We start from the raw sequence: 18,276 nt of genomic DNA on the forward strand, positions 1-18,276 counted from the left end.
GTGGTGAATTAAGTTAAATTAAAACATTTTTTCCACAGGTTTATTATTTTTAAATACTTTAAAGGTAAGTTTATTTTTAGCCCTGTTAGAAACTGTAATTCATTTTTTCAAAAATTTAAATTATTGTTTAAAATAGTTATTTTATGTAATTTATAGTTATTTTAAAAATGTGATGTTTTAAAAAAAAATTATTTGAAGTTTTAGTTATGTTTTGGGGCTGAATTGTATTCATAGATTTGACAGCTCTTCCTGTCAAATTTATGAATGGGCATTCCCTGCTACCATTGGCTCTCTATGGCCCATGTGATCCCAGGGGACGCTTCGAACTAACTGCGCCCCTGGGATACGCAAGCACTGCGTGCCAGCAGTTAGAGGAGGCCCAGGATCGGAATCCCACGCGGGCCCACAGCACAACGGCCGGCACGCTAGGTAAGTGCAGGTCAGAGGCTTGCACCCGCGGGAAGCCTCTGACCCGAATTTCTGGGCCATTGTATAATTTTATTGAACAGTTCTGCAATAACATGCTTTTTATTGTAAGTTCATAGGGCTAGATTTTCAGTTGCTTGCGCCAGCAGTTAGCGCCTTAAGAGAAGTGATTTTCGGGCGCTATGCGTGTAGCGCCCGGGCGCAGCGCAGTTTGCGCCCCGCCCCCAATTAAGTTGCCCGTTAGCGCCGGCGCAAAGTTTAGCAGCCGCCCGGATGCGCGTGCAGACAATGACGTCACATCCTCGTGCACCGCCCTTTGGCCGCCCCGAATCCAAACTTCAGTCGGACCGCCCCATTGTGCGGCTGGCGTCCAGAGCGTTTGTCAAATGGAACGCAACACACCCTGGGGAGCGCGAATTAAAGGGCACTCCTCCTGCACTATAAACGGCAGGCCGTCTGCATGTGTTGCGTGGACGGATCCAGTGTGTTGGTCTGAGCGGCGTAGTTCTGTTGCCGGCCACCACCTCCACCACCACCACTCCTCCTCCTCCTCCTCCCCCTCCTCCTCCCCCTCCCCCTCCCCCTCCTCCTTTCCCCCCCCAGACTCTGCGTTTGAAAAAAACACATGCACCCTTCCCCTTTAAGAGCTCACTGGCACCAGAGTGTCTGCCGTGCGCTGCGCCCGAGCTCGGGTGTTGCGCTCTGCACCGCCGGCTTAGCACCTAAAGATAGTAGTGGAACGCCTCTTTTAGCACTCCACCAACCTCTTAGGGCGAAGCCACTGAATTTCCGGCAACGGGGCGCTACTTTGGGGCGGGCGCTAACTTCGGGCGGGCGCTAAGGTTAGCGCCCCAAAACTGTCTATACTGAAAATCTAGCCCATAGTCTTAAATTTGTTGACATAGGATTGTATGTCATCTACTAACCACAGAACTGGGCAGATATTCCACATGTTCCAATCATGAGCATTTTCTGGTACAGCACAAGTACTTAATGAAATTGGAGTATGGAAAAATTTCACTCTTTAGGATCTTTTAAAAACATAGAATGGTTTCTCTACATGGGTATAAACAGACACGCATACAAGATCCACCAAAGGAAAGGACACTGAACACAAGTGATTTTCATATATTAAACTTTCAGTGACCCAAGTCAAAGAAAGAAATGCATTTATATAGCGCCTTTCACGACCACCGGACGTCCCAAAGTGCTTTACAGCCAATGAAGTACATTTGAAGTTTAGTCACTGTTGTAATGTAGGAAACACGACAGCTAATTTGCACACAGCAAGCTCCCACAAACAGTAATGTGATAATGACCAGATCATCAGTTTTAGTGATGTTAATTGAGGGATAAATATTGGCCAGGATACCGGGGATAACTCCCCTGCTCTTCTTCGAAATAGTGCAATAGGATCTTCTACGTCCACCTGAGAGCGCAGATGGGGCCTCGGTTTAATGTCTCATCCGAAAGACAGCACCTCCAACAGTGCAGCACGCCCTCAGTACTGCACTGAAGTATCAGCCTAGATTTTTGTGCTCAAGTCTCTGGAGTGGGACTTGAACCCACAACCTTCTGACTCAGAGGCAAGGGTGCTACCCACTGAGTCACAGCTGACACTTAAGGGAAATAACAAAACCTTAGTGTCCTTTGCACCACAACAAACCGCCTTCTTTAAACCCTCTGGCTTCACCACTTCACTTCTAATATTAAGGGCAAAAAGCTCATAGATTTCTTCATCTCTAAAGTTGAAACTGTAAGAAAAATAAATCATTTTCTCCATGATGGATTACTGGATTCTTCATTGCATCATAGTGTACACAAAGGGTAAAGGTCCTTTATTGCTAGCTGTTTCTGCAAGCTGTAGGGAGTATACACTACAGTCGGGCTAATATTGGCACCCGAAGATAAGGCAGTGATATGTATGGTTCAGGAAGTCCAGGATATAGGTTTGATTGTTGACCTTCTAATTGCCTCCAGAGACCCCAAGGATCGATCTTTAGTCCCTCTTCTTTTCTTAATTTTCATGCTGCCCTTGGTGGCATCAGCCACAGGCATAGGTTTGTGGTAAACCACTTTTATCGTTCACTATCGTTACACTATAGTTATCACTGTTATATCGTTACTCTATGGTTATCACTGTTCACACTGTTGTATCACTATACGAGGTCGCCTCTTGTCACGCTGCTATACCTGGGCTGACCACTGCTGACTCCGCCCATGACTCCACCTACCTGCCCAGGTATAAAGGCAGTCGACTGGCTGGCATTCCCCCTTGTTGTATCCGATCACCCACGAGGGTGGGCTCTGTTATTTAGCCAATAAAAACCTATAGTTACTTTCTTAACTCGTCGCTTTTCATTGGATGAATTGATAGGTATATCAATTTTATTGGCTAAATTTTAAAATGTCGACACCTGAGCAGTCAAACGACCAGCCAAGCGACCAGCCAGACGCCCAGCTACAACAGCCACAGCAGCCGGCCTGGCTGCGAGCCCTCAGACCACCGTACCTGGATCTAAACCCACAGGCAGCAAACTCAGCCCTCGACTTCGAACACTGGCTGAGCTGCTTCGAAGCCTACCTGGGAGAATCCGGCGTGCCTCAGAAATCCATGCTAAGAGTTCTGAACGCCCAAGTGAGCCCTAAAGTATTCGCACTCATCCGGGACCTTAAAACATACGAGGACGCCATCAACCGGCTGAAAAGACAGTACCAAACCCCGGTAAATTCCATGTATGCCAGACACCTCCTGAGATCCCGCCCGCAACAGCCAGGAGAGCCTGTGGAGGAATTTTTACGGGTGCTACAAGCACTCGGCAGAGACTGTAACTTTAAAGCGGTAACGGCGGCAGAAAATACTGAAGACAATGTCCGCGATGCCTTCGTGAAAGGCCTGCGGTCCGACTACTCACGGCAAAGACTACTGGAAGCAAGGGACCTCGACCTGGACAAAGCTGCAGCCCTCGCTCTCTCTCTAGAGGTGGCCCATCGGGACCTCGAGGCATACTCAAGGTACTGTAACTCGCGACCCTGGGACTTGGGACCGACCCCGACCGCGATACCCCCGCAGCAACCCCCCTGGGACCTACCTCAGCGTCGGCGTCCCGGACCCGATCGAGACCGCCACCCCCGGTACCGGCTCCGACATCGGACCCCCGCGATCGGGCTGCCGGCTGCTTCTTCTGCGGCCAGGCGAAACACCCGAGGTCGCGCTGCCCAGCCAGGGACTCTACCTGCTCTAACTGCATGAAGAAAGGCCACTTCGCTAAGGCCTGCAGAGGTAGATCATCAGAGGCCAGCAGTGCCTCATGCGAGCTGTGAGGGCGGCCATCTTCCTTCAAGGCAACAGAGGCCAGCATCCCCACATGTGAGTCATGGGGGTGGCCATCTTTGATACAGGCAACCGACACCAGCAGTGCCTCATGTGAGTTATGGGGGCAGCCATCTTCTCCGCCATTTTGTCCAACCTCGTGGGAGACGCCATTTTACCCACCACGCCCGACCGCCACCGTGCCTCTAGACCCGACTACCGCCTCAACCGCAGACTACAACAACTCGCTCAGCTATACACTAGCCTCCGTCACACTGGACCAGGCCCGCCCGCATCACCTGTCCAAGTCGATGATGGACATCAAAGTAAACGGCCACGCCACGACCTGCCTGTTCGACAGCGGAAGCACGGAGAGCTTCATCCACCCAGACACGGTGAGCCACTACTCCCTCCCTGTCCTGCCAACGCGCAACCGGATCTCGATGGCATCGAGGTCACACGCCACAGACATCAGCGGCTACTGTGTTGTGACCCTGTCGGTTAAGGGTACGGAGTATAAAAATTTTAAACTCCTCGTCCTGCCCCAGCTATGCGCTGCCGTCCTACTAGGCCTAGACTTCCAATCCCACCTCCAAAGCGTCATGCTAGCATACGGCGGACCCCTCCCCCCACTCACAGTCGACAACCAGCAGATTTTAAACCGCCCACCGCGTAACACCTGCGGCCTATCCACCCTCAAGGTCCCGCCACCTTCCCTGTTCGCTAACCTCACCCCCGACTGCAAACCCGTCGCTACCAAGAGCAGGCGGTACAGCGCCGGGGACAGAGCTTTCATTAGCTCTGAGGTGCAGCGTCTCCTGAAGGAGGGCATCATCGAGGGGAGCACCAGCCCCTGGCATGCCCAGGTCGTGGTCGTTAAGACCGGCAATAAAAACCGCCTGGTCATCGACTACAGCCAGACCATAAACAGGTACACCCAGCTGGACGCATACCCCCTTCCCCGCATATCTGATATGGTCAATCAGATTGCGCAGTACCGGGTATTCTCCACCATCGACCTTAAGTCGGCCTATCACCAACTCCCTATCCGCCCTGAGGACCGCCAGTATACAGCCTTCGAGGCGAACGGCCGCCTCTACCACTTCCTTAGGGTTCCCTTCGGCGTCACCAACGGGGTTTCGGTCTTCCAAAGGGAGATGGACCGGATGGTTGACCAGAACGGGCTGCACGCCACGTTCCCCTATCTAGATAACGTCACCATCTGCGGCCGCGACCGGCAGGACCACGATGTTAATCTGGAGAGATTCCTCCGTACAGCCCAACGGCTGAACCTCACCTACAATAAGGATAAATGTGCGTTTAACACCTCGCGCCTTGCCATCCTCGGCTGTGTAGTAGAGAACGGAGTAATCGGCCCCGACCCCGAAAGAATGCGCCCCCTCATGGAGCTACCCCTCCCCCACTGTCCAAAGGCACTGAAGAGAACCCTGGGGCTCTTCGCCTACTATGCCCAATGGGTGCCCAATTATGCGGACAAAGCCAGACCCCTCATGAAGTCCACATCCTTCCCCCTTACGGAGGAAGCGTGCGCAGCCTTCTCCCTCATTAAGGGAGACATTGCCAAGGCCACTATGCACGCAGTGGATGAGTCCATCCCCTTCCAAGTCGAGAGCGATGCATCCGACTTCGCCCTAGCCGCCACCCTTAACCAGGAGGGGAGACCGGTGGCCTTCTTCTCAAGGACCCTACAGGGCCCTGAGATCCGACACTCGTCGGTCGAGAAGGAGGCCCAGGCGATTGTGGAGGCGGTACGACGCTGGAGGCACTACCTGGCAGGCAAACGATTTACCCTCCTTACCGACCAACGTTTGGTCGCTTTTATGTTTAATAACAAGCTGAGGGGCAAAATCAAGAATGACAAGATCTTGAGGTGGAGAATCGAGCTCTCCACCTACGATTATGATATCTTGTACCGGCCAGGTAAGCTGAACGAACCCCCCGATGCTCTGTCACGAATTACATGCGCCAGCGCGCAAAGTGATAGACTTCAGACCCTCCACAACGACCTCTGCCACCCCGGGGTCACCAGACTTTACCACTTCATTAAGGCCCGCAACCTGCCCTACTCCATCGAGGAGGTCAGGACCATGACCAGGAACTGCCAGACCTGTGCCGAGTGCAAACCGCACTTCTTTAGGCCGGACAGAGCAAGCCTGATCAAGGCCACCCGCCCCTTCGAGCGCCTGAGCATCGACTTTAAGGGGCCACTCCCGTCCTCTGACCGTAATGTGTACTTCCTCAACATTGTTGATGAGTACTCCCGTTTCCCCTTTGCCTTCCCCTGCCCAGACATGACCAGTACCACGGTCATCAAATGCCTGAACGACCTCTTCGCCTTGTTCGGGTTCCCAAACTATATACATAGTGACCGGGGCTCCTCCTTCATGAGCGAGGAACTCCGTCAGTTCCTACTAGCGAGAGGTATTGCTGCAAGCAGGACCGCCAGCTACAACCCCCGAGGGAACGGCCAGGTAGAAAGAGAGAACGCGACGGTATGGAAGGCCGTCCTCTTAGCCTTAAAGTCTAAGGGCCTCCCAACCTCCCGCTGGCAGGAAGTCCTCCCGGCAGCGCTGCATTCCACCCGGTCACTACTTTGCACTGCCATCAACGCCACCCCCCATGAACGAATGTTTGCTTTCCCCAGGAAGTCGACTACGGGAACCACGCTACCAACCTGGCTGACCTCTCCGGGGCCCGTCTTGCTGCGAAAGCACGTGAGGGCCCATAAAACGGACCCCCTGGTCGAGAGGGTGGACCTCCTGCACGCCAGCCCCCAGTACGCCTATGTGGCATACCCAGACGGGCGGGAGAACACAGTCTCCTTACGAGACCTCGCACCCTCGGGCACTCCGGAGACACCACCTTTACCCCCCCCCACCACCCCCCCAATTCCAGACCGGGTAGACGGCGTGCCGGAGCCCCACGAGCCTTCGCCGACCACGCAGACACCAGCATTAACACCGGATAATGCAACACCGCCGCTGCGACGATCAGAAAGGCTTACGAGGCCTCCGGACAGACTGACATACCAGAACTGGTAGTACACTTCACCCCGCCGGACTCAAATCTAAACAAGGGGTGAATGTGGTAAACCACTTTTATCGTTCACTATCGTTACACTATAGTTATCACTGTTATATCGTTACTCTATGGTTATCACTGTTCACACTGTTGTATCACTATACGAGGTCGCCTCTTGTCACGCTGCTATACCTGGGCTGACCACTGCTGACTCCGCCCATGACTCCACCTACCTGCCCAGGTATAAAGGTAGTCGACTGGCTGGCATTCCTCCTTGTTGTATCCGATCACCCACGAGGGTGGGCTCTGTTATTTAGCCAATAAAAACCTATAGTTACTTTCTTAACTCGTCGCTTTTCATTGGATGAATTGATAGGTATATCAAGGTTCAACTTCCATATGTATATGGAGGACAGCCAGCTCTACCTCTCCACTACTTCCCTCAGCTCCATAATCACCTGTGTGCTGGCAGACTACATATCCAACATTGAGTCGTGGATGAGTTTCATTTTCCTTCAACTGAATATCGGGAAGCTTAAAGTCATTGTTTACAACCTCCACCGCAAACTCCACCCACTTGCCACTGACAACTATCCCTTGCTGGCCACTTGCTCAGGCTGAACCAAATCTTGGTATTGTGCTTGACTCAGAACAGAACTTGAACCCTCATATCCTATCCATTACTTGCACCTGTACAACTTGCCTGTCTCTGCCCCTCCCTCACCCTCACTGCCACGGAAACATTTCTCACCTCTAGACTCAACTTTTCCAATGTCCTGAGAGAATGCAACTATCAGGAAACATTCAGCAGGCTGGGGCTCTTTTCTCTGGAAAAGAGAAGACTAAGAGGAGACCTGAAAGGTGTATTTAAAATTATAACTTTACTCTGCATCTGGCAGACACTTGAAACTACTCTGGGAGTGCTTCATACTGAAAAGCATTCAATTTCCTAGCAGTGAACTCTCCGACCTTGATGAACACAAAATCTTTTTTCTAACTGTTTTAAACAAGGAACAAAAACTATACAGCTGATTATCTGTATGTTTTTGGTTTTACCTGAGTGCTGATGATATTATGGGAATTCATTGGAAGGGACTACCATATCTGATCATGGGATGGAGTGTAATTGACACCGCAACATAATATGCCCCAGCTTCAATTCTGCAGGTTGAGATGCAGCTCCATCACACAATCAGTAGCTCTGAGCCATGTCCAATGAATGAACTTGTTAATTCAGCCATGATCTCATTAAATGGCGGAGCAGGCTCGAGGGGCCAAATGGCCTACTCTGCTCCTATTACTTATGTTCTTAAACAACAAAAGGACAAAAGGTACCCAAAAAGATACTAACTCTAATAATTCTTTTAAACAGTTTGACTTCTAGAAAGAAATTAACAACAATGAACAGGAATATATTAGGTTATAAGATCAGATAAAGCTGGGGATATCTGTGTGAGGCCAATGTGAGATGTATCACCTCTTGCTTGCTGTGTTAAAATAAGACTGTCTGCAGAGCACATTTCCTCACCTTGCAAACTGCTGCTTGCAGGATTGCATCAAAACCACCCTCCGGTGCATCACGATTCCGAGATACCATCTGCTTCTGAACTTCTGCATTGAACTTGTCAGACTTGTCGGTCAATGACAGTAGGTGTCGGAATCCAAAGGACGGGACACATTGTGGAAACAGCTTATATCTACATGAGCAAAACATGACAGTAGCAAGGGTAAGATATGCATTTCATCACTGTAGTACTCTTTCCTGTAGCTGTACACGTCATACAGAATGGGAGTTTATGTTGCGCATATCAAAATAGATTTTTGGCTGTTTTGAAATGGGCCACTCAACCCATAGATACTTATACGGTCATGTCTTTGTTAGACTCCTGCTGTTGGTTCAAAAGACACATTTATGTTGGGTCTCTATCTATTCTTATAGCTATGGCTGATCAGCTGATGATACCGGTTAAGTTTACCACGACTAAAACATATTTTAGAAAAAAACTATTGAAATGACAATTCTTCTTTATTATTCCCTTCATTCTTTTCTATTTGACCTTTGGTCTTCATCAAACAAAATTTCTCTTGAAGTAACTGCTTATAAACATAGGTTTCTACTCTGTGAAAAGGGCTAGGACTAGAAGTCTGTTATTCAATGCAGTCCTCAATAATCTTGATGCGTGTCCTACCCTTCCTGAGAACTGCAGCAAAGACCTGCTTTCAATTATTGTAATTGATGAAAAGAAATATTTTGGCAAAGCTACACATTCTCATGTGGATTCAACACATACTTGATTTATTTGGTTTTAAAAGTAATCAAAACTAATGTGGAGAAAACAGAATCCCAAGTTAAATGACGTACAGGAAACATTTTCAATTTAAATAAATAATGAGTCTCTCTATTAAAACCATAGGCCCGTAATTTGCGGTCAGCGGCAAAGCAAAGGCGTTCGCCGCTGGCCCCGAAGTAAGCTTCCCACAAAGTTATCACAAACTCTGTGGCAAGACGTTTGGCTTTTCCAACATTCAGCTGAGGTCAATGTAATTTAATGGGGAATCCCGAAGGCGAGCTGCTGTGATGTCAACAAGCTGGCCAAGCAGCCAATCACAATGCAGAATTCTCACAGACTGGGAACCAGGAAGTGAATAAACTCTTTTTATTCCAACTTTTTCAAAATGTTAGAGAGAGCAAAACAAAGATTGGGGCTCTTACATGGGGGAAAAGTAAACCTGAAATAAAGAAGAACAAATTTTTTAAAATTAAAAATCTACTTTTAATTTTTATTAAAATGGATAAATTTGACGCTGCATAAAATTAAAAGTTTGTTTTTCAGGACCATAATGCTCGATCTGCTGTTAAAACCCCAGTTATACCTAATCCAAAAGGGTCTATCTTTTAATGGGGTACTTAACAGCAATATTACGACAGAAAAGCCAAAGTTTTCGCCAGTTTCACTGACTTCCCTGGTTACACTGATTGCCGGCTATGGGGGCGGGCGGGGGGGGGCACCGCGCAGCCAGTGTCGGAGCAGTGAATGACAGACCACAACTTCAGGATTTCCACGTTAGGATGCACATGCGCTACATCCTGAAGTTGCGGTCAGTTTCAAAGGGGTACTAACAGTTTCTTTTAAAAACGAACACTTATGTTTAGTAACCCAAGACTGTCCAAAATGAAGGCTATTGGTAACTGAAGTAACCATCAAGAATCCAAAATATTAATGTTAATATTAAAAATACTTAAGTTCATGTAAAAATTTTACTATCCTTTTATTAATGAATTCAATACAAATGGGCCAATTTATGACACCATCAAGTTCATTTGCTGAGATGGGAGCAATAATTTAGGACTTCCAACTAAATAACAGCAAGCATTTGGCAAACCAGCAATATAAGAACATATAAGAAATAGGAGCAGAAGTAGGCCATTTGGCCCCTCGAGCCTGCTCCGCCATTCAATAAGATCATGGCTGATCTTCTACCTCAACTCCACTTTTCTGCACTATCCCCATATCCCTTGATTCCCTTAATATCCAAAAATCTATCGATCTCTGTCTTGAATATACTCAACGACTGAGCCTCCACAGCCCTCTGGGGTACAGAATTCCAAAGATTCACCACCCTCTGAGTGAAGAAATTTCTCTTCATCTCAGTCCTAAATAGCCGACCCCTTATTCTGACTCCTGGTTCTAGACTCCCCAGCCAGGGGAAACATCCTCCCTGCATCTACCCTGTCAAGCCCTGTAAGAATTTTGTATGTTTCAATGAGATCGCCTCTCATTCTTCTAAACTCCAGAGAATATATGCCTAGTCTACTCAGTCTCTCCTCATTGGACAATCCTCCCATCCCAGGAACCAGTCTGGTGAACCTTCGTTGCACTTCCTCTATGGCAAGTATATCCTTCCTTAGGTAAGGAGACCAAAACTGTACACAATACTCCAGGTGTGGTCTTACCAGGACCCTATACAATTACAGCAAGACATCTTTACTCTTATACTCAAATCCTCTTGTAATAAAGGCCAACATACCATTTGCTTTCTTAATTGCTTGCTGTACCTGCATGTTATCTTTCAGTGATTCGTATACAAAGACACCCAGGTCCCTCTGAACACCAACATTTCCCAATCTCTGCTTTTCTATTTTTCCTACCAAAATGGATAACTTCACATTTCTTCACATTATATTCCATTTGCCATGTTCTTGCCCACTCACTTAGCCTGTCTATATCCCCTTGAAGCCTCTTTGCATTCTCCTCACAACTTACATTCCCACCTAGCTTTGTATCATCAGCAAACATGGATATATTACATTTGGTCCCCTCATCCAAAGCATTGCTATAGATTGTGAATAGCTGAGGCCCAAGCACTGATCCTTGCGGTACCCCACTAGTTACAGCCTGCCAACCTGAAAATGACCCGTTTATTCCTACTCTCTATCTATTCTCTGTCAGTTAACCAATCCTCAATCCATGCTAGTATATTCCCATGAGCCCTAATTTTGTTCAATAACTTTTTGTATGGCACCTTATCGAATGCCTTCTGAAAATCCAAATACACCACATCCACTGGTTCCCCCTTATCTATTCTGTTAGTTACAACCTCAAAAAACTCTAACAGATTCGTCAAACATGCTTTCCCTTTCATAAATCCATGTTGACTCTGCCCAATCCTATTATTATTTTCTAAGTGCCCTGGTATCACGTCTTTAATAATAGATTCTAGCATTTTCCCTACTACTGATGTCAGGCTAACTGGTCTGTAGTTCCCCGTTTTCTCTCTCCCTCCTTTCTTAAATAGTGGGGTTACATTTGCTACCTTCCAATCCACGGGAACCATTCTAGAATCAATGGAATTTTGGAAGATGACAACCAATGCATCCACTATCTCTATAGTCACCTCTTTCAAAACCCTAGGATGTAGGCCATCAGATCCAGGGAATTTAACTGCATTCAGTCCCATTAATTTCTTCACTACTATTTTTTATTAATACTAATTCTCAGTTCCTCATTCTCGCTAGACCCTTGGCTCTCCACTATTTCCGGGAGGTTTTTTGCGTCTTCATACCTCATACCTGTTGGATAAGGACAAATGCTAAGGCTCTCCAGCACTTCACCTGGGGTCCCCTTACCTGTCTGAGTTGCAGTCACACCCTCCTGTCCCTGACCACTAACCAGACCTGTACCACTACCTAACCTAACGGGTGTGACTGCCTCCTGGATCAAAGTGTCCAGGTAACTCTCCCCATCCCTGTTGCCCCACAATATCTGCACCTCAGACTCCAGCTCAACAACTCTGAGCTGAAGTTCCTCAAGATGCAGGCACTTACTGCAAACGTGGTTGTCCGGGATCACAATGCTCTCCACAAACTCCCACATGCTGCAGTTGAGGCACATCACCTGCACTGCCATCCCTATATGACCTTGTTCTATTTAATTAAATTTGTATTTAAGTAACTTAATTTACAGTTTAGTTTCTTGACTACTTAATTGATCTAGATTAAGTTATGGATAATGAAATTAAATATCTACCTGTAACACAAAGCACTACAAGTAGTGTAGACAAAAAGCAACAACTCCTTCCCCCCTTCTCTGAATTCCCATTCTTTCCAAATTCCCAAATGAAACACTCTTCTGTTTAAGTGCACGCCATTTAATTCCGCTCTATGCAGACCGCATTTATTGTTATATATTTCTTGTTATTTTGGAAGAATCACTTTAAGAATATTGTGTTCGTTTCGATTTTAGTTGCTCCAATTTAAAAAAAAATAATTGAGTTTGAATCATTAAGTCTATGGGGGAGAAATTCGGTGGAGCCGCAAACGGGGCGCCAAGCTCGCCTGGGCGCCAGATTTTGCGCAGCGATCGGAGCAGCAGCGATCGCTGGAAATTCAGCTTGAGCGCCCCAAGAGGGACACGGGGCGAGGTTCGAGGTGCTCCGCGTCCCTCTTAGGGCGCTGAAACTGAATATCGCAGCGCAACGTGCCGCAGCGCCACACGCTGCGGCACGGCGCGCTGCGGTACTGCAGGCCTTCCTCCCATTCTTATGGGGGAGGGGCCTGCACCAGCGCGATGAGCGATCGCGAGCGCCGGCAAAAGAGCCCGGCACCGAGGAGCAGTGTCGGGCTCTCGGAAAACAGCCGGCAATGCCGCGGGGGGAGAACAGGAGGCCGGGGACGGAGGTGCTGGCAGGCGGCCGCCGATAAAAACGGCCGCCCCGCACCTCCACCTTAATTTGCGTCACTGCCGCCACAGGTAGGCCCCGTGAACTGGGCGCGATTAGCGAGCGGCGCTACAGAGGCGGTTGCTGCCAAATATCGCGATCGGGGCGGTAGCGGGGCGCTGCGCACACCGATGACATCATCGGTGGCGGCGCAGCGCAACAGGCTAACGCCGCCATTAGCGCCCCAGCTAAATATCGCGGGAGGCGTGGCCAGTGGCACTAAAGCCACTGAGTGCCCTCTTTAGGCGCTAACTGGTGGCGCAGCCCACCGAATTTCTCCCCCTATGACTTCACATTACTCTGAAAAGTGGCAGATTTAAACTGAAAGTAACATCTGAGTTAACCTTTTTACTGACCTTATGGGAATTATTGGGTAAAGTAGGATTGTGCTACACAACATTTCAAATAATGTAGCTGCAATCCATTGGTACATATGAATATTCAAACATATATCTGACTTGTATAATTCACATATTAAAGCAATATTACTTTGTAAGATAGATATCTGGAAGCAAGTCTCAATCATTATTCAAGACAGTCATTCAGTTTGACAACAGGTGCGTTTACAGCTAAACGTAAACCTAAACTGGAGTTTCTTGGTTTATCTTATCAATTTCAGTCACATTATTACCACTTAGAATACAGCAACATAACATACATGATTTGACTGCATCCTTTGTATTGGTGATACAGTACCTACCGAGGACTGCACTTTAACCACAGTATCACTTTCAGTGCACATTAGGACTGGTCAGCACAGAATGGAGAATTCATGAATTGTTCAATGATTGAGGAATGCACATCACCAAATTGATTTCACTTTTTATAAAATGTATCTTCATTTTGGATATTTCTGATTGGTCTCTAGAACTTAAGCTGATCATTTTTGCTGTAGTTTTAGTGAAATATATGGTGCCACTTCCATATAGATCTCTAAATATATTAGTTACGTAACTATCCGCTTCCATTCAGTCACAGCTTCAAACCTTCAAAGAACTGCTGCATTTGGAAGATTCAGAATGTATTCAATTTCATTAACCTCTAAACAGAAAGGCAGTTCTTATTTGGCTAAGCAACAGGTTATGGCACCTACTTTGATCTGAATTAACTCAATAGAACCAAGCACAGCATAGAATTTCACAAGAAGGGATATGAGAACAAGATTTATTTCTGAGCTATACATAATTTTCTTCACAATAAAACAATGCCATAAACATGAAAGCACACACATTCTTTCTTCATTCTTACTTTAATAGAATTCCTACATACTCAGTGAGCCCATGGACAGTACATGTTAAAACCCGTATAGGTCTGGGAATTTGACTGTGGACCTTCCAATCCAGTATCTCTTCTGTGGCTTTCTTTAATCCATTAGCCACATTAAAGATGAACCAAAAAGGATTTCTGTTGTATACAATGTTATGCACTGATAGATCCAACTTTCATGCAGTGAAAGTATTATGAGTTTGAATGGTGCTATTGGGGTAAATAGTTTCTTTTTAAATTTTAAAAAACTGAGCCTCAACCGTTTCAGTCATTTAAAATGTTAGAATGAGGAAAAATAGTTCCTTTTAACCAAATCAACTGGACCTTGAGCAAAATCTGCATTGTATTATTAGGGGATCCCATTTGAAGCTTTAGAGACTAAAACGGAATTATGTCATGCTAATACATTGTAAAATGGGATCATGCCCAAAATAAAACAGCCAGAAAATCAGCTATCTATTGATTAATATATTGGGGGAGAAATTCGGTATCGCCCTGTTTGGGGCGCAATTATCGGCCAGGTGCAAAGTTTAGCGCCTGCCGCTAATTATCGCCTCCGACTGCAAACTTGGCTTCTATCACCCCTGGAGGTGATTGGAGCGCTAAATCAGGCGCTACACACCTCTCTTCAGGCGCTTACGCCAAGGAGCAAGGCGCTACCTCAGAGCACTGGCAGAGCTCATGTGATGTCAGTCAGCAATGGAACACAGACACACTGGCGCCGGCCAGTTCTTAAAGGGGAGGGTCGATCTTGCTCTCCATCCACACCCTGCTCATTGCAACCTTGAAACTCGGCCTGGAGATACCTGTACATCAAATCTGCTGGAAAGAACAATGGAGAGGCCCAGGGAAAGAGCTCAGAGTGCAGCCCCTACAGTCTCTTCTAAATCGATGCAAGGAAGGTCAAATCAAAATAAACCTGCAAAGTGCTGCTCAGTACCCAAAACTCCTTCACACAGTGTTGAATCTCTCCAGAAGTCTCTCTCTCTCAGAATGCGTGGTGCAAAAATGTCGCCGACAAAAAAAGGCAGGAAGCGGTCGCCTTTAAATAGTGTTCCCCCAGTCCCTTCCCGACTGCAAAACGCTCCCCTCAACCTGTCGTTGCTAGCGGCAGGCAGTAAGGCAGGGGGGCGCCACTCAATATCCGGTCCAGGGCGTTGCATGCACGATCTGCGGGTGCAGGAGATCATGGCGGTAGTGTTTAGCGTCGCCGCAAAATGTCTAGTCAACTTTGCGAGCGGCGCAAACATCACTGCGCCCGGGCGCTTGTTGCTTAGGGCGCTAACGGGAGGCACAAAGCAATCGAATTTTTCCCCCCATTAAGTCTTATGTCTGTATGCACTTCTTGCCAACTTTCCATTTTAAATTCCTATGTCCACAATTAGAAAGAGTCTATGTAAACCTGCCTTGCTATAATTAGACCCTCCGCCCAGTGGAGGCGCTAGAGCACCAACACTAGTCAGCGGGTGTAATCATAGCGGGACTAGTTTATATAGGCCCTATTATAAACATGCACATGGGAATTTATAGTAAAAATGACAGAATGTATGAATGTACGACTTTAAAATGGGGATTGAATTACAGCTGCATGCTCTGGTTCAATTATTTCCTATCCTCTTAACTCCAGTTAACCTAAAGACTACACTTGCTCTTGATTCCCTATGTGCAACATCACAGGATACTAACTATTGTAGTAACATAGAGTCTTGCATATAGCACGCATTTCCTTTTCACATTTCACCTTACTTCTTCTGTTACGGTTTTTAGTCACCCCATTTCTGTCACAACTATGCAGGGGGGTGGTTTAAACCCCCCACGACGGGAGGGAGAGGGTCGGGGGTGTGAGGAGTTAAATCGGTAAAATTGCGAAACATGATCCCAACCCACCACGAATGCGCCTGCTTCCGCTTTCACCGTGGCGGGTTTGGAAAGGTCCGAATAACCCGCTCTGGAGAGGCGGATCTGTGATTATTATATGTAATTGAGGCTCCGTTCCTGATATTTTAGCAGCCATTTAAATTTAACGCTGGCAGGCCGGATTTCCCAGGGCTCGGGAAACCCTGCAGCTAAAGAGAGGTGGGAGCAAATAAGTGCTTTTTAGAGCACTGCTTGTGGGCTAGGAGAAGCAGGAGAGCTTCTCCCGGCCCTTCAAGCAAATCTTCTGCCATGATTGGCCACAGCACCCCGCACCAACCTGCGATGTTTCCCGGTTCCCCCCCTCTCTCAATCTGACCACCCCCACCCCCCAGACATGCAATGTTTCCCGGTCCCCCCTCCCTCATGATTGCTGGTCCGACCCGACCCCAACCACCCCCCACAACCCACCTACTATGTTACCCAGTAGTGAAGTCAAGCGTAGGTCCCTTACAGTCAGAATCAGGGGAATTTATAATGGGAAACAAGGAAATGGACGACCAACTAAATACATACTTTGGTTCTGTCTTCACAAAGGAGGGCACAAATAACCTCCCAGAGATGCTGGGGAACATAGGGTCTGATGAAAGGGAGGAACTGAAAGAAATCAGTATTTGTAGGGAAATGGTGTTAGGAAAATTGATGGGACTGAAGGCCGATAAATCCCCAGGGCCTGATGGTCTACATCCCAGGGTACTTAAGGAAGTGGCCCTAGAGATAGTAGATGCATTGCTGGTCATCTTCCAGAACTCGATAGACTCTGGAATGGTACCCATGGATTGGAGGGTAGCTAATGTTACCCCACTATTCAAAAAAGGTGGTACAGAAAAAGCGGGGAATTATAGACCGGTAAGCCTGACATCGGTAGTGGGGAAAATGCTAGAGTCTATTATAAAAGATGTAGTAGCAGAGCACTTGGAAAGCAGTGACAGGATCGGACAAAGTCAACATGGATTTACAAAAGGTAAATCATGCTTGACTAATCTACTGGAATTTTTTGAGGATGTAACTGGTAAAATAGATAAGGGAGAAGCAGTGGATGTGGTGTATTTGGACTTTCAGAAGGCTTTCAATAAGGTCCCACATAAGAGATTAGCATGCAAAATTAAGGGACATGGGATTGGGGGCAAGGTATTAACTTGGATAGAGAACTGGTTGGCGGACAGAAAGCAAAGAGTTGGAATAAACGGGTCGTTTTCCAAGTGGCAGGCAGTGACTAGTGGGGTACCGCAAGGATCGGTCCTAGGACCCCAGCTGTTCACAATATATATTAATGATCTGGACGAGGGAATTGGATGTAATATCTCCAAATTTGCAGACGACACAAAGCTGGGTGGGAGGGTAAGCTGTGAGGAGGATGTCGTGAAACTCCAGTACGATTTGGACAGGTTGGGTGATTGGGCAGAAACATGGCAAATGCACTATAATGTGGATAAATGTGAGGTTATCCACTTTGGTGGCAAAAACAGGAAGGCAGATTATTATTTGAATGGCAATAGATTGAGAGAAGGGGAAGTGCAAAGAGACCTGGGTGTTCTTGTGCACCAGTCGCTGAAGGTAAGCATGCAGGTGCAGCAGGCGGTTAAGAAGGCGAATGGTATGTTGGCCTTCGTAGCAAGAGGGTTCGAGTACAGGAACAAGGATGTCTTGCTACAGTTGTACAGGGCCTTGGTGAGACCGCACCTTGAGTATTGTGTGCAGTTTTGGTCACCTTACCTGAGGAAGGACGTTCTTGCCATGGAGGGAGTGCAGCGAAGATTCACCAGGTTGATACCTGGGATGGCAGGAATGACGTATGAGGAGAGATTGTGTCGATTGGGCTTATACTCACTGGAGTTTAGAAGATTGAGAAGGGATCTCATCGAAACCTATAAAATTCTGGCAGGTCTGGACAGACTAGATGCAGGAAGGATGTTTCTGATGGCCGGGGAGTCCAGAACCAGGGGTCATAGTCTAAGGATAAGGGGTAAGCCATTTAGGACTGAAATGAGGAGGAATTTCTTCACCCAGAGAGTGGTGAACCTGTGGAATTCTCTGCCACAGAGGACGGTGGAGGCCAGTTCATTAAATATATTCAAGAAAGAGTTGGATATATT

The 18,276-nt window shown here is 47.3% G+C and overlaps 1 protein-coding gene across 3 annotated transcripts in view; it reads right to left on the reverse strand.

The window, feature by feature from the left end:
- itgb5 (integrin, beta 5) overlaps positions 1–18,276 on the reverse strand; it is a 192,249-nt gene that overhangs the window by 149,675 nt on the left and 24,298 nt on the right. For all 3 annotated transcript variants that reach the window (XM_085986494.1, XM_085986496.1, XM_085986497.1), the window contains exon 5: positions 8,310–8,478. In XM_085986494.1, the coding sequence (XP_085842620.1) occupies positions 8,310–8,478 (169 nt within the window). The remainder of the gene's footprint in view (positions 1–8,309; positions 8,479–18,276) is intronic.

This window comes from Somniosus microcephalus, chromosome 4 (assembly GCF_052327205.1).
Source record: "Somniosus microcephalus isolate GS21.2 chromosome 4, FLI_Smic_1.0, whole genome shotgun sequence".
In the NCBI taxonomy this organism is placed as follows: Eukaryota; Metazoa; Chordata; class Chondrichthyes; order Squaliformes; family Somniosidae; genus Somniosus; species Somniosus microcephalus.